The 12,498-nt window shown below is 37.6% G+C and overlaps 1 protein-coding gene across 1 annotated transcript in view; it reads left to right on the plus strand.

The window, feature by feature from the left end:
• Positions 1 to 12,498, plus strand: part of ELP4 (elongator acetyltransferase complex subunit 4) — a 245,612-nt gene that overhangs the window by 70,990 nt on the left and 162,124 nt on the right. The window contains exons 6-7 of the mRNA XM_036764094.1: positions 4,316 to 4,400; positions 11,059 to 11,247. Coding sequence (XP_036619989.1) covers positions 4,316 to 4,400; positions 11,059 to 11,247 — 274 coding nt within the window. The remainder of the gene's footprint in view (positions 1 to 4,315; positions 4,401 to 11,058; positions 11,248 to 12,498) is intronic.

Raw genomic sequence — 12,498 nt, forward strand, 5'->3', positions numbered from 1 at the left:
GCAGGGGAAAGACATTTGCGTGCCCTCAGCAGGGCTTGAAAATTATGCCCCTGGTAAAGTGCTGTCCACAGGAGGTTTGGGGTTTTTATTTAAAATAATTACAAAATAATAGCTGAATTGCTTTCATACTTTGAAGGCTTCACTATCTCATAGCTCTGGCTCTCCCTCCCCCTAGTACAGATCTGTCCATTCTGCATTAGCCTCAGATTCTTTTAATATTTTAATGGTAGATTCTTTTCGATTTCACAGTACCACTGCTGCCTTAAGACCATCCATTTGCCGACTTTTCTCTTCTAGAGGTCTTTGGTGTATTGTATAACACCCACAAGTCATCCTTTGCAGTGTGCTGCAACCTGCTTCAGCGTGGACTGTAGGTAGCCTTCTCACAAGGGTATGTCCAAGTGCCATAAAAGTGGGTCTTTCAGCCACTGATATATATGAGCTTTTAGAACATAATATTAAAATTCCTCATTACATCTCAACCCACCACTATTGCACACAACAGATCTATCTCCCTTATCTGCCCAGTCTTTGTTTTACTAGTTTACCACAAAGGAAAAAAAAAGGGTGGGAAGGAAAAAGGATTTTATATCTGTTATCAAAGGATTTTGTCTCTATTATTAATGCAATTTAAATTCTATATCTTTCTTTTTAAATTTTTTAAATAGCAATATTTATTTCTCCTAGAAAAATTAGCCTATTTGAGGAAACATTTCACTGTTTACATAACAGAGTTGCAACATTGAAGTGAAAAAGAAATTTAATATAGTTTTATGACTATCATGTGGGGCCGTTGCTGTTCTCACAGCAGAAGAGTCAGCGCCTCTTTCAGGGAAATAAGAGATAGACTTTAATGGCTCTTATAAAATGTGTTTCTACTCATTGCCTTTATTTCCTTGCCTCTCGTTTTTCTTGCATTCTTGTTTCCATCTCTACGCCTCCACTGAGACTGTTCTCTTCAAGCTTATTGATAAATTTCTTAATCGCTAAATCCAGTGCTCTTTTATCATTTCCTTCACTTCTCTGCAGCTTTTGATACTGTGACCTTCAAACCCCACCCTGCCCACCCCCCAGGCAATTCTCATCTTATCTCCTCCATTAATTTTTTATAACTGATTTCCCTCAATCCTTATGCTATATGTCTGACAATTCCTTACACTTCTTGGCTGGATTATCAGTCATCTCCCACCCACTGAGCATGGGTGTCCCCAGAACTCTGTTCTGTACCCTCTTCTCTTGTCTCTCCACACTCTTGCCCTTGGAAAACTCCTCACACACCACCCCCCCCCCAGGTTCAGTTATCGCTGTGCAAATTACTACCATCTATCAACAAGGAAAATGACCACTCAACTTTATGTAGCACTTCAAACCCTACACACATTTTCTCATTTGATCCTCACAACAATCCTGTGGTTACTACTAGTATTTACTTCCTTTTATAGATGAGAAAACTAAAACTAAGAGAGATTAAGTGATTTGTCCAGTCATACCTAGCAAGTATTTGAAATGCCATTTGAATCCACATCTCCATAACTAAGTCTCATGGTACAAGTCATGACACCACACTGATCTGTCTCCTGAATTCCACTTGGTTGACTACTTGCTTGACATCTTGCCTATGGGCATCTCAAATTCAGCATGTACAAACTGGAACTCATTATCTTCCTATCCACGAAAACACCCTTCAAAATCCCCAATTGTTGTGGAGACCACCATCATCCTTTCAGTCACTCAGACTCTGCCTTGACACTTTTTTTCCCTCAACCCCCATGTCGAATCAGCTTCCATTTCTTGTCAGTTTTACTACCACAGTATCTCTTCCCGCTTCCCTTTACTCACAGGGCTACTAGCTTGGTTCATGACCTTTTCATTTTGCACCCATGTGGTATACTTGGTCTGTGAATGCACTCCATCCTGCGCATACCTGCCAAAATGTTTGTCCCAACAAAGGAATATCTTCAGTGGCTCCCTATTTCCTTTAGGATAAATGACAAACTAACTGGTTCAGCATTTAAAGCTTTCTGTAATCTGGCTTCCACTTATCTTTCCTGACTTGCTTCACAGCATTCCCTTTTATACACTCTACATTCTAGCCAGACTGTTCTATTTGCTGTTCCCCTGAGCTCACTGACCCATTTCCCCGACCTCTGTGCCTAGGATGCATGCTATTCTCTCTCTCTCCTCTTGTTCTCCTTCTCTCTCCTCTCTTTTCTCTCTCCTTTCTCTACTCTATTTACTCTGTCCCCCTCCTCTCTCTCTCTCTCTCTCTCTCTATCTCTCTCTCTCTCTCTCTCTCTCTCTCTTTTTTCTCTCTCCTCCCCCCCTCCCCCATACCCTCCTCTCCTTCTGCCTACATTAGCATTCTCTTCTTCCTCCCTCAGATTATCTTGTATACATGTTAAATTCCTCTTCCTCCATCCCCCACTCCCTCCTCCAGAAGGTAAACGAGTACAGGAACTGTTCCTGTTTTTGTATCTTCAGTGTCTGACACTTAAAAGCACTTAATAAATGCTTAGAGAATTGAAACAAGCCTACTTTAGCTACTGAATTGAATTGAATCTACTCAAGAATGTGTGACTGTGGCCTAAGTAGCAGATATTGTTTATGGTGTGGGTAATACAGCATTCTAGGATAAAAATACAAGATATCACACCTAATTTTTATCCAGAGAAATCAAAAGGACACAATAAGATCCATACTTAGAGAAACTTTGACTCTAAACCTACCTTTTGTGGATGAAGAAAGCCTTAAGAAATTTTGTCTCATAAATATAGGAACTACTAATGATCCATGGTCAGTAGTCTTGAGTTCCGTTCTGTTTCTTCAGTGAGAAAAGATGTCCAAAGTATTCGTCTTTTATGTCCTAGACTCTCTTTGACCAGCATTTGAATTTGCAAAATGACCAATTGGCATAAAGATACAATCTGCAGCATAGAAATTGAGTGGGTTTGTTTTTTTCCTCCTTTGCAGAATCCACTGGCCCACAGGGGAATTGAACTTATCATATTCAAAAATTAAGACTGTTTTAGTCAACTGAGCTCACCAACATAGACATACAAATGCTAATATATAAAATCATGATGTTATTGCCCATTAGAGATATTTCCTCTCAATGGCATTTTCCTTTCCACTTTGTTTGCAAATAGAGCCTCCCTTTTGAAAAATGAAAACTGCCTTTATTTTCTGTGGCCACAGTCTTTTAACAGAGTAGTAAATGTTTTCATTCTTCACTGCTCCTTTACCTTCAGCAGAGGCTAATCTTTGGGTATGCCCCACATCTTTCTACATGCCCAGATGTGGAGGATAGTCAAATGTTAATTGACAATAACTGCCTTTAAAGAGTTGTTCAAATGGGTGTGCTTGAGCCACCCAGTCTCTGATCACCTCCCACTAGTGCAGTCTCTTTATTATATTGCCTAGCTTTTGCCATTCCTGTCTCACTGCTTTTCAAATTAGTCTGTCTTTGAAGCATTTCTACGGTTTGTATGATTGTTCTATGGCTTTTCACCATAAAGCAAATACATTCCTATCCCTGGGGTCCTGTACCACAGAACTGCTCCAGTGCATGTGGAAAAGCTATTCTCCAGAACCTTATTATCTTAGTATTCACAATGCTTATGAAATGCTTCAAAAAGTTAACAGTAATAAGAGTTTCCATGTTTATGAGAGAAATATTTGTAATGTGGGTAATTTTAGATTGTATGGCTAAGAATTTACTATCCTAATAGTCATATGTGTATGTATATGAAAAGAAAGGAGCAAATATTAAATTCACCAGAGACTGTACCTATTTTTCTCCATTTATGCTAAAAGATCAAGTTATTTAATTACTATTATTAAAGCATGTTGTTGTGAGAAAATTAAAACTGCTAGAAGATGAGCTCAGGTGATCAGGACATTGATCAGGTGTACTTGGCATAGCAGTTCATTAACTATGTGTTAATTATCTATGATTACTCCTGAAATGCTATAGTGGTTTCATCTTTTAGGTTGCTTCATTAAATCATTAATTTTCTAGGAGGTAACTGAGCCTGACATAATTAAGCCATCTTAGTCTCTGCAGATTTTTACCTTTCCCAGTGTATTAGGGGCACTGAACTAGTTAACATAAGGCAATTACAATTTGTTCTCTGAATATCTTCACTTATATTTAGGATCTGCACAAGTACAACTTTATTTCTTTACGTCTTTTACCTAAACGCTAAACTCATTGTAGCTCAAGACCAGAATGTTCACCTGATAACTTTCATTGACTTTTGTATATGTGCTATGTAATCAAGTCATTTATACTCCATGAGCTATTTCTTACCCACAGTGCTCTGACCCATGGCTACACGAAGCTTCTTCACTTCATCCAGAGAATCATATCAGAGGAAGGATTCGATGGCTCTTGTCCCCAGGTACCGAGCACCTTCAGTGTCTTCTGTAATCACATGTAGAATGTTGTTTTCAAAGCTCTCTCTAGGGGTGGACCCAGAAGGTCCTGGAATAATCAACAGCGAACAGGCTGTTTCCAGGCAGAGATGACGTAAACAAGGGGAGCAGAGATGGCCATGGTTCATATGTTAATGTGCATTTGGAGTCTTAGCTCTGTTCTCACTGGATACAAGTAGGATGTGCAAATGTACTGTCAGCCGTAATTATTTGTAAGTGCCTATTGGCAGCTACTAAAATAGATAAGTTACTATATTTAAAGAATAAATGCAAGAGGGAGAACACTGAGGAAGATATTTTTTATATTTTACTGAGGACTTCCTCTTAGAATTCCCTCTGTACTCAAATTAATCATTTTAAAAGTTTAATTTCTATGTAAATCTGTGAATTATTTCATTGAATTAAAAAAATCATATTTCTCATTTCATTGTAAAAAAGCATCGTAAAATATTTTAAAATATAAATTTTCAAAAAGCTCAAATTTAAGCATTTGTTTTGGAAAAATCTTCAGAATTCCTAATGCTAAATATAGATAAGAAGCAAATGAAGGGGGAAACTTATTTCCAGGTCCCATTATCAACCCAGAATTCTTTATCTCTGTTCTGTTCCATCATTTAAGTGATTGCTATAGCATTAAAATTCTGTTGTTTAGGCAGTCATATTTTCAGAACATTTTTATTTTTTATTAATGCAAATAAAGAAGTCCCTCCTATACGAATCTCGAGGGGGAGGGAGAACATTATCAGCTATATATATTCTTCTAATTATCGTTCATATGTATGTACATATACACATACACATATATTCTTCTAATTTATATAGGTTAAAACATATTTGTGAACTTTACTACCACATACTACACACAGTTTAGTATTCTCTTTGTGGAAGAGTATGTAACAATTCCATGTCCCACTTTGTCGTGCAGTTTGAATAGCACATTAAAGCCTGTGGGTTTGCCTGTTTGTGTGGTTGCCGACATGAAGGAAGAGCATTACTTACACATATCAATAGAAACACATTGGAGATTTCTTTTTGCCTGATGGTTTTCACTGTGGCAGCTGATGTTTAGAATAATTTTGTTTTGCCTATTATTGCTCTAGTTTCAGTCTCTGCTAAGATTTATGGGCACCGTGTTCCCCTTTGGTGGCAGTGCCCGTCTGGAGAGGTAAATTGGTCCCTGACAGGCACCTCTCCCCCACTTGCTGTGGTAACCATGGTAACAGGCATGTCATAACAGTTCCCACAGTACAGTGGGCCGAGCTGCTGCTGCTCCTCCAACAGGATGATAGGTCTGAAAGCAGGAAATTTTACAGCATGCAGAAAGCAAAGGCAGCAGCAAAGAAAATCTCTCTCTCTCTCTCTCTCTCTCTCTCTCTCTCTCTCTCTCTCTCTCTTTTTCCCCCTCTCCCTCTCTGCCTCTCTCCTCCTCTCCTCTCTTCCCTCCCCTCTCTCTATCTTCTCTCTCTTTCTCTCTCTCTCTCTTTCTCCCTTCCTCTTTCTCCTCTTCCTTCTCCTTTCCCTTTCCTCTTACAACCCCAGCAACTAGCAATAAGCAAGCTACCACTGACTTGGAATGAAATCGTGTTTATTTTTTTTAGATATTAGGTGTGAAAATGTCTCCACATTCTAGAAAATATTTGTATGTTACACAAAAAAATCATAATTGGCTGACCATAATTTGAATCTAGTTTTATTTAACAAAAAAATCCCACCACTACCATAATCATTGACTTTCGTTGAAATGAAAGGCATAGACCTCTCTACATTGAAAACAGCTTAGCTAAAAATAATCCATGGAAAGGTATCTCATCTTATCTCTTCCTAAATTACAGTTAATTTTTAGGCCAGTTTTCCAGACCATTAACATATAGATTTATTCATCTCAATTTGTTTCTTTCTCAAAAATTTTAGATGATTTTTAAGATGTCATATTTTCATTTATCATTTGCTTCTTCAAGAATTGGTATTCTGATTTCAAAGTAATTTCTTAAAGCTTAAATTCCTCCTATTTTAGAAATTGAAAATACCTATTTCCTCTTCAACTTCATTTCCCCCCAGCAAAACCCAGCTACTTAAAAGAGGACATATAGATTTATTTTCCAGAGAACAGAAATAGGAAGTATTTAACACAGCCAGTTAATGAGAGAGTGCATTTCATCAGTGGAAATGCATGGAGTGGACATATTTACAAACTGCTGTCATAATTCAGTTTAATTTTAAACTATGAATTAAAACTATATAAACAGTTCATAATATAAACTTAAAGGCACAATGAAAACACAACATTGAAATTCATTTAACTTAATATTTGAACTAAAGTATTCTAATAATTTAAACAGAACCCAGTTTTACAGGAACAGTTTTTATGACTCCTGTGCTTAAGCTAATTATTTCATTCTATAATAGCAAGCATGACTCTCATTAATTTGTAGTGTAACATAGGGATAATATGCCTCAGAAATTTTAAATTAATGTTTTTTCTTAATGTTAATTGCCTTTTATAGATGACACCCCCCCCCCAAAATGTACCTTTTCTAATGTTCCTTATCACTGTGCAAGTAGGTTTCATTGCAAGGGTAAATGTATAACCCCACCATGGCCTCTGATGTGATAGTTATGCTGTGGGGAGCACTGATTAGATGCATGGAAGGAAAACATCAGAAACGTAGATTATCATGTAGCTCCTTAAAAAGAACATCCACTTCTGTGTGTTTTTAAAGTTCCAAAATTAATCTAAAAACTCCTTTATCACTATCATAGTAGACGTGGCTATTTCTTTTGAATCTTTATTCTGATTATATAATATCATGTTCCTCCTCCATAATATGAATTAACTCCTGACTTATATAGTATTTAATTTTTATGCCAGTCATTCATCTCTTGGTTTAGTATTTTAATTCTGCTCTATCTTTGTCTGTATGAGGGTATCTTTCTGTGATCCCAAGGTGTTCGAAGTCTGGGATCCAACATCTGTTGTTTTCTACATTCAGTGCTTAGTATAAGCAGCATGTTCATTTATACACTTGATAAGTATTTTATATTGATAAAGGTGATGGTGGTGATGATGATGATGATGATGATGATATTGAGTTAATGACTTGGATATGACTTTGTCAGATATAGGCATAACAAAATGATGCTGCCATCCCTTAATTATGTATTTTATTCCTACCCTTCAGGCTTTTTCATGGCCTTCCTTCTTTGCTTCCCTCATGTCTCATTTTTGTTTTGGGAACTCCAAACAAAACTACAAGTTCAGTGTATAATGTGAACAGGATTCTTGGTGATCTTGGACTCTGCTCAGATTCTGAAGAGTTACTTCTCTCCATTTTTCCTAGCCCTTTCTACTCTTGCATCAGAAATACCTTTGAAATTTTAGCAGGTATTGGCAAGCGCCCTTCCAAGGCTCTTCTAGCAATGATCCTGTGATCATCCCTTGATGTGACGTACTCACAGTGTTATCTATGCTTGAGTCACTGCATCCAAAAGCTGCATAGAATTACTATAAATTGCTGGGTTAGAAGTGACTTTTCTGTGGAGCTTTTTCTCTTTCTTTGTCCTAATAACAAAATCCCTTGACATTTACCACGTGCTGGAAAGCATTAGGCTGTCCATTCTGTTTCCTAGAAGAGGGCACCTTGTATCTGTAATAGCCTATTCTAGGCTTACCATAGTATCCAGAAAGAAATATTGGAGAAGGACCATGGCCAAGGCTGTCAGTTCCCACACATGGCTGAGGTGCCTTCCCAGGGTGGACCTAACCCCTACCACTGTGACACAAGCACATTCCTTTTATCTGCTCCAAACTACAGAATTCCCTCCCATTGTTGAAGTGTGCTAATGATTCCTTTTCATTTTTTCCTCTCAAAACTAACTTTTAAACCCTTTAATTATTATTGCTCTCTTCCATCCACAAAATACTGACTGAATAAAGTAGACCATGCATCTTACCTACTTAGGAGTTCAGGGATCAGGTTCACTGGGCTGAGATATACCTGTTTGAGGAATTAAAGGATTTAATTTCATAGGATTTCTGTATCATTATGCGTGGTTCATTTTGATGCAAAAGTAAATGACATCTTATTGTGGCCTAGTGGTTAAGGTGCTGGGCCAGGGATGTCCTGGGATTTACCTGTGCTCCTATAGGTCACAATGCCCAGAGACAGCTGACGTCCTTCTGGGGTGCTGGAGAGAATTAAGGATTTAGAATCAGAAGAGCTGAAAGTGAAGCCTCATTCTGCCACTTAATATATCATTTAAGCTCTCTGGGCCTCATTTCTCTCATCTGTAAAATAATGGGGCTGGATGGAACCTCAGGTTTCTTCTGGCTCTAAATCTATGATCCTATTTGCCTCATTAAAGACTGTGTCTATAGTGATGGCACTAAAAAGTACACTGAATTTCGAACCAAGGAAACTGGTTTCAGATTCTGGGCCTTTTGTTTTACTAGTTATGCAACATTGGACCAATCACTTCACCTCACTGGGCCTCAGTTTTCCTATCTGCAAAATGAAAGCATTGAACAAACAACCCCTAAGGGCCCTACCAACTCTAAATTCTAGGAAACTTAAATATCATAGACTATCAAGCCTTTGTTTCTAGGTAAAATGTATTTAAATAGCTAATTTTCATTTTATTTTTTCCTGCCAGAATTATACAGATAGTTTTCTGAATGTTTCTCCTTAGCAGATGTTAGTTTTTATTCACTCCTGGTTTTTTTGGAAAGTTTTCTAACTAACTAACGTAAGCTTTTACAGAAGTTATTTCTATTGTTAGAATAGCTTAGATAGTTGCCCCAAACCTGACAAACTGAAACTCACCAGCCCTGGCAGACAGCGTGGATCACTTCTAATGGCTGCGAAAACCCCTCTTCCTGTTACCAATACCTTAGTGTCAATATGGTAAATACCTTTGGGTCTCAGCTCTGGGACTTTCCTTTCCCAAGGCACTGATCTGACTATATGAATTTTTACTTATTTCCTACTCAGAAAGCTTTCTGGGTCTCTGTTGCCCCAGGTTAAAATGCAAACTCCTTATCCTAGCATTTAAAATCTCCTCCTCTCAGGCTGCCACCTCCCTTTCCTGCCTTCTTCTATAGCACTCCCCTTCATCAACTCTGCTCACAAGCCCTGTTGGTCCCTGAATGCATAGAGCTAACACTGACCCCCACACATTGGTACCAGCCCTCGCCACCATGCCTGACGTGGAGTTGCTCCTCATCTCTATCTAGCAGGACACTCCTCTCCTTTCAGGCTCAACTCAAAGACTGTCTCCTCCATATAACACAGAAAGCACTATATAAATGTTAGTGGGGATGATGATAATGTCAAATACAGACTTCTTTGTTTTGCATTTAAAACCTGCCTTCCAAGCTTACTATCCGTCATTCTCTTTCATGCACTTAATGGTCCAGTCAATCTGGCCAACTTGCTCTCCCATGACCTTCATGGGCCTTTGGAGAGCTTGTTCCCCTTCTGAAAGACAGTCCCTCCTTGCTGCTGCCTCACTCAGCTCAAAGACCACAATTTCAGTGAGACCTTTCTTGATCTTCCAGTGCTCTGCTCCTCAGCCCACCGCCCCAAAATACCTTGCATTTACTCTATCTATTTTTATGATACATGTGATTTACCCTGATATGAGTGCCTTTGGGTTCAGGGACTTTCATTTTTGACTTTGTAGACCTGGCTCCTAACACAGTGCATGTCACATAAGGGGTGCTTAAGAACTGTTTATTGAATGAGTAAACTCGATGAAAATTATTTCTAAGATCCTGGAGGTTTACTTTTTTTAAATACTTCGTGACAATAAAATTAAGATTGAACCTTTTGAGAGATAAGGTTAAGATTAACCTTCCCTTCCCCAAATACCATCACTACCGGCAACAAAACTAAATTTTCAACATTCAACTATAATAAAAAACAGTGAAACAGCTGTAGTTAAATAACACAGATTTAGCCAAGAGCTTTCATATTTTAATGTAAGAACTTCAAAGGAACTAATCTTGAAAATTCTTGTTTGAACTTTTCTTCATTTTTATGTTAATTGACAAACTAATACAATTTCTTACGTTTTTACACTGATAGAAATTTGATGGTTCCACTCATATTTTTAGAAACAATTAACTTTCAAATGGGGAAAATTAATTTTATTTTCTCTCACAACTTTTTATGGTAAAATATTAGCTATAACAAATGTTGTTCAGTCATTTCAGTTCTGTCTGACACTTCATGACACCATTTGAGGTTTTCTTGGCAAAGATACTGATGTGGTGGTTTACCATTTCCTTTTTCAGCTCATGCTACAGATGAGGAAACTGAGGCAAACAAGGTTAAGTGATTTGCCCAGGGTCACAAAGCTAGTAAGTGTCTGAGGCCAGATTTGGACTCAGAAAGAAGAGTCTTCCTGACTCCAAGCCTGGTGCTCTCTCTACCAACCCTAACCCTAGATGCTTTAATGAATAGCCTGAAGCACAAAGATCTGTTTCAATACTTTGACCAGTTAATTTTCATGTCCCAGGTCTTTATGTCAATAAAACAGTGTATTCTAACATATGTAAAATAGATACATTCCCAACAGTTAGCAAAAAAAAAAATTGATAAGCTATTTTCTTCCATTGTCTTTTAGAAAAAACAAAAAAACATTTTAAGAATTGGGATTCCAAGTCTTGGCTCCCCTTTGTGGGGAGATGATGTCTGCTGTGCTGATGCCCCTGAGCATATTCACAGTCTCACCAGATTCCTATATGTTCTCCGTGGTCTTCTCAGAATGTCTCTGTCAGCCTGTGTCATTACAGTGCCGTCACATCTAATTCAGGTAGGAAAACGAAGAATTCGTTTTAGTTGGTTGTGTATTTTTAAGCTAAAAGAAGAAAAGCATTAATAGATATTTAGCAAAATGATTGTTGTGCATCATTGTTACATTGTATTTCTGACATTTTTAGGTTGCTATGGTAGCACATTCTCTTGTCAATTATGTTTATCTCCCTCTAGTTCTTAGCACAGTGCCTGACACATAGTAGGCACTTAAAAATGGTTATTGTCTGATTGATTATTGATTGACGATTGTCGATTTGCTTGTTCTTTCTTCTGTGAAGCAGCAGACTTGGGATTTTTCAAATGCCTCAAACATCTTCTTCTTCTTGATCAACAAGTGATGTTTCAAAATTCCTTTTTAACAACATCTAAAAGGAATCTTAGACGCTTAAGGTAGTTTTAGTGGAGCAATATTTTCATACTATATTATACCCACCTAAAAATTCTTTGCTGGTGCTGAAATGTTGCGGAAATGGTGAAACATTCTGGGGAAATATTGGGAAGATAGACCAAATTTTGCAACTTAGATAATAGGATAAATTAAAAGGTATTACAAAACCAATCAATCCTTTGAGATTTTTAATCCAATGACATATTTGTATCATTTACTAAGTAAAATAATGACAGGGGTTATATTCTTTAGGCATGCTTTAGAGCATCTCAAAAGCTTGGATATTTTATGCATCATAATTGAAATAATAAATAAATCAAATTGGGGGAATAAAAGTACTTAGCAACACTAAAAACATGCCATAGAGAATAATCCTGTACTAGAAAGAAATTAAGTCACTGAATTAATCTAATCAATCTTTTAAATTTCTCATTTACCATCACTGAAAAATGCTGTTCTTCTGCATCTCGCAGGACTTACCACTGGTTGACCATGTTCTTCTAATTGATTGTGTACCCTAACCTGGTCGATTTCCATAGCCCTGCTCTCACGTACATGAGTTGTAGAAAGCCCCTACAGCCACCTGCCTCATCTCACCCCCAACAACCTCTCTGTTGTCACTAGCTTCCAACTCCCCTGATCTTCTACAGCAATCTTAGGGCATCAAAGAAATCAAATATAGTTTTCTATCAGGAAAAGACTAGAAACTACTGGCATAACAGTTCTCAGAACCAAAGCTTCCTTAGTCATCAAATTTTAAAATAACAATTTCTATCATTCTTAAAATATGTCTGTTTAAGGAAGTGCTTTGTCACTTAGGCCATAGAATGGCTACCCGTGACCTTCTGGTGGATAGTGCTT

This window comes from Trichosurus vulpecula, chromosome 6, assembly GCF_011100635.1.
Source record: "Trichosurus vulpecula isolate mTriVul1 chromosome 6, mTriVul1.pri, whole genome shotgun sequence".
Lineage (NCBI taxonomy): Eukaryota > Metazoa > Chordata > Mammalia > Diprotodontia > Phalangeridae > Trichosurus > Trichosurus vulpecula.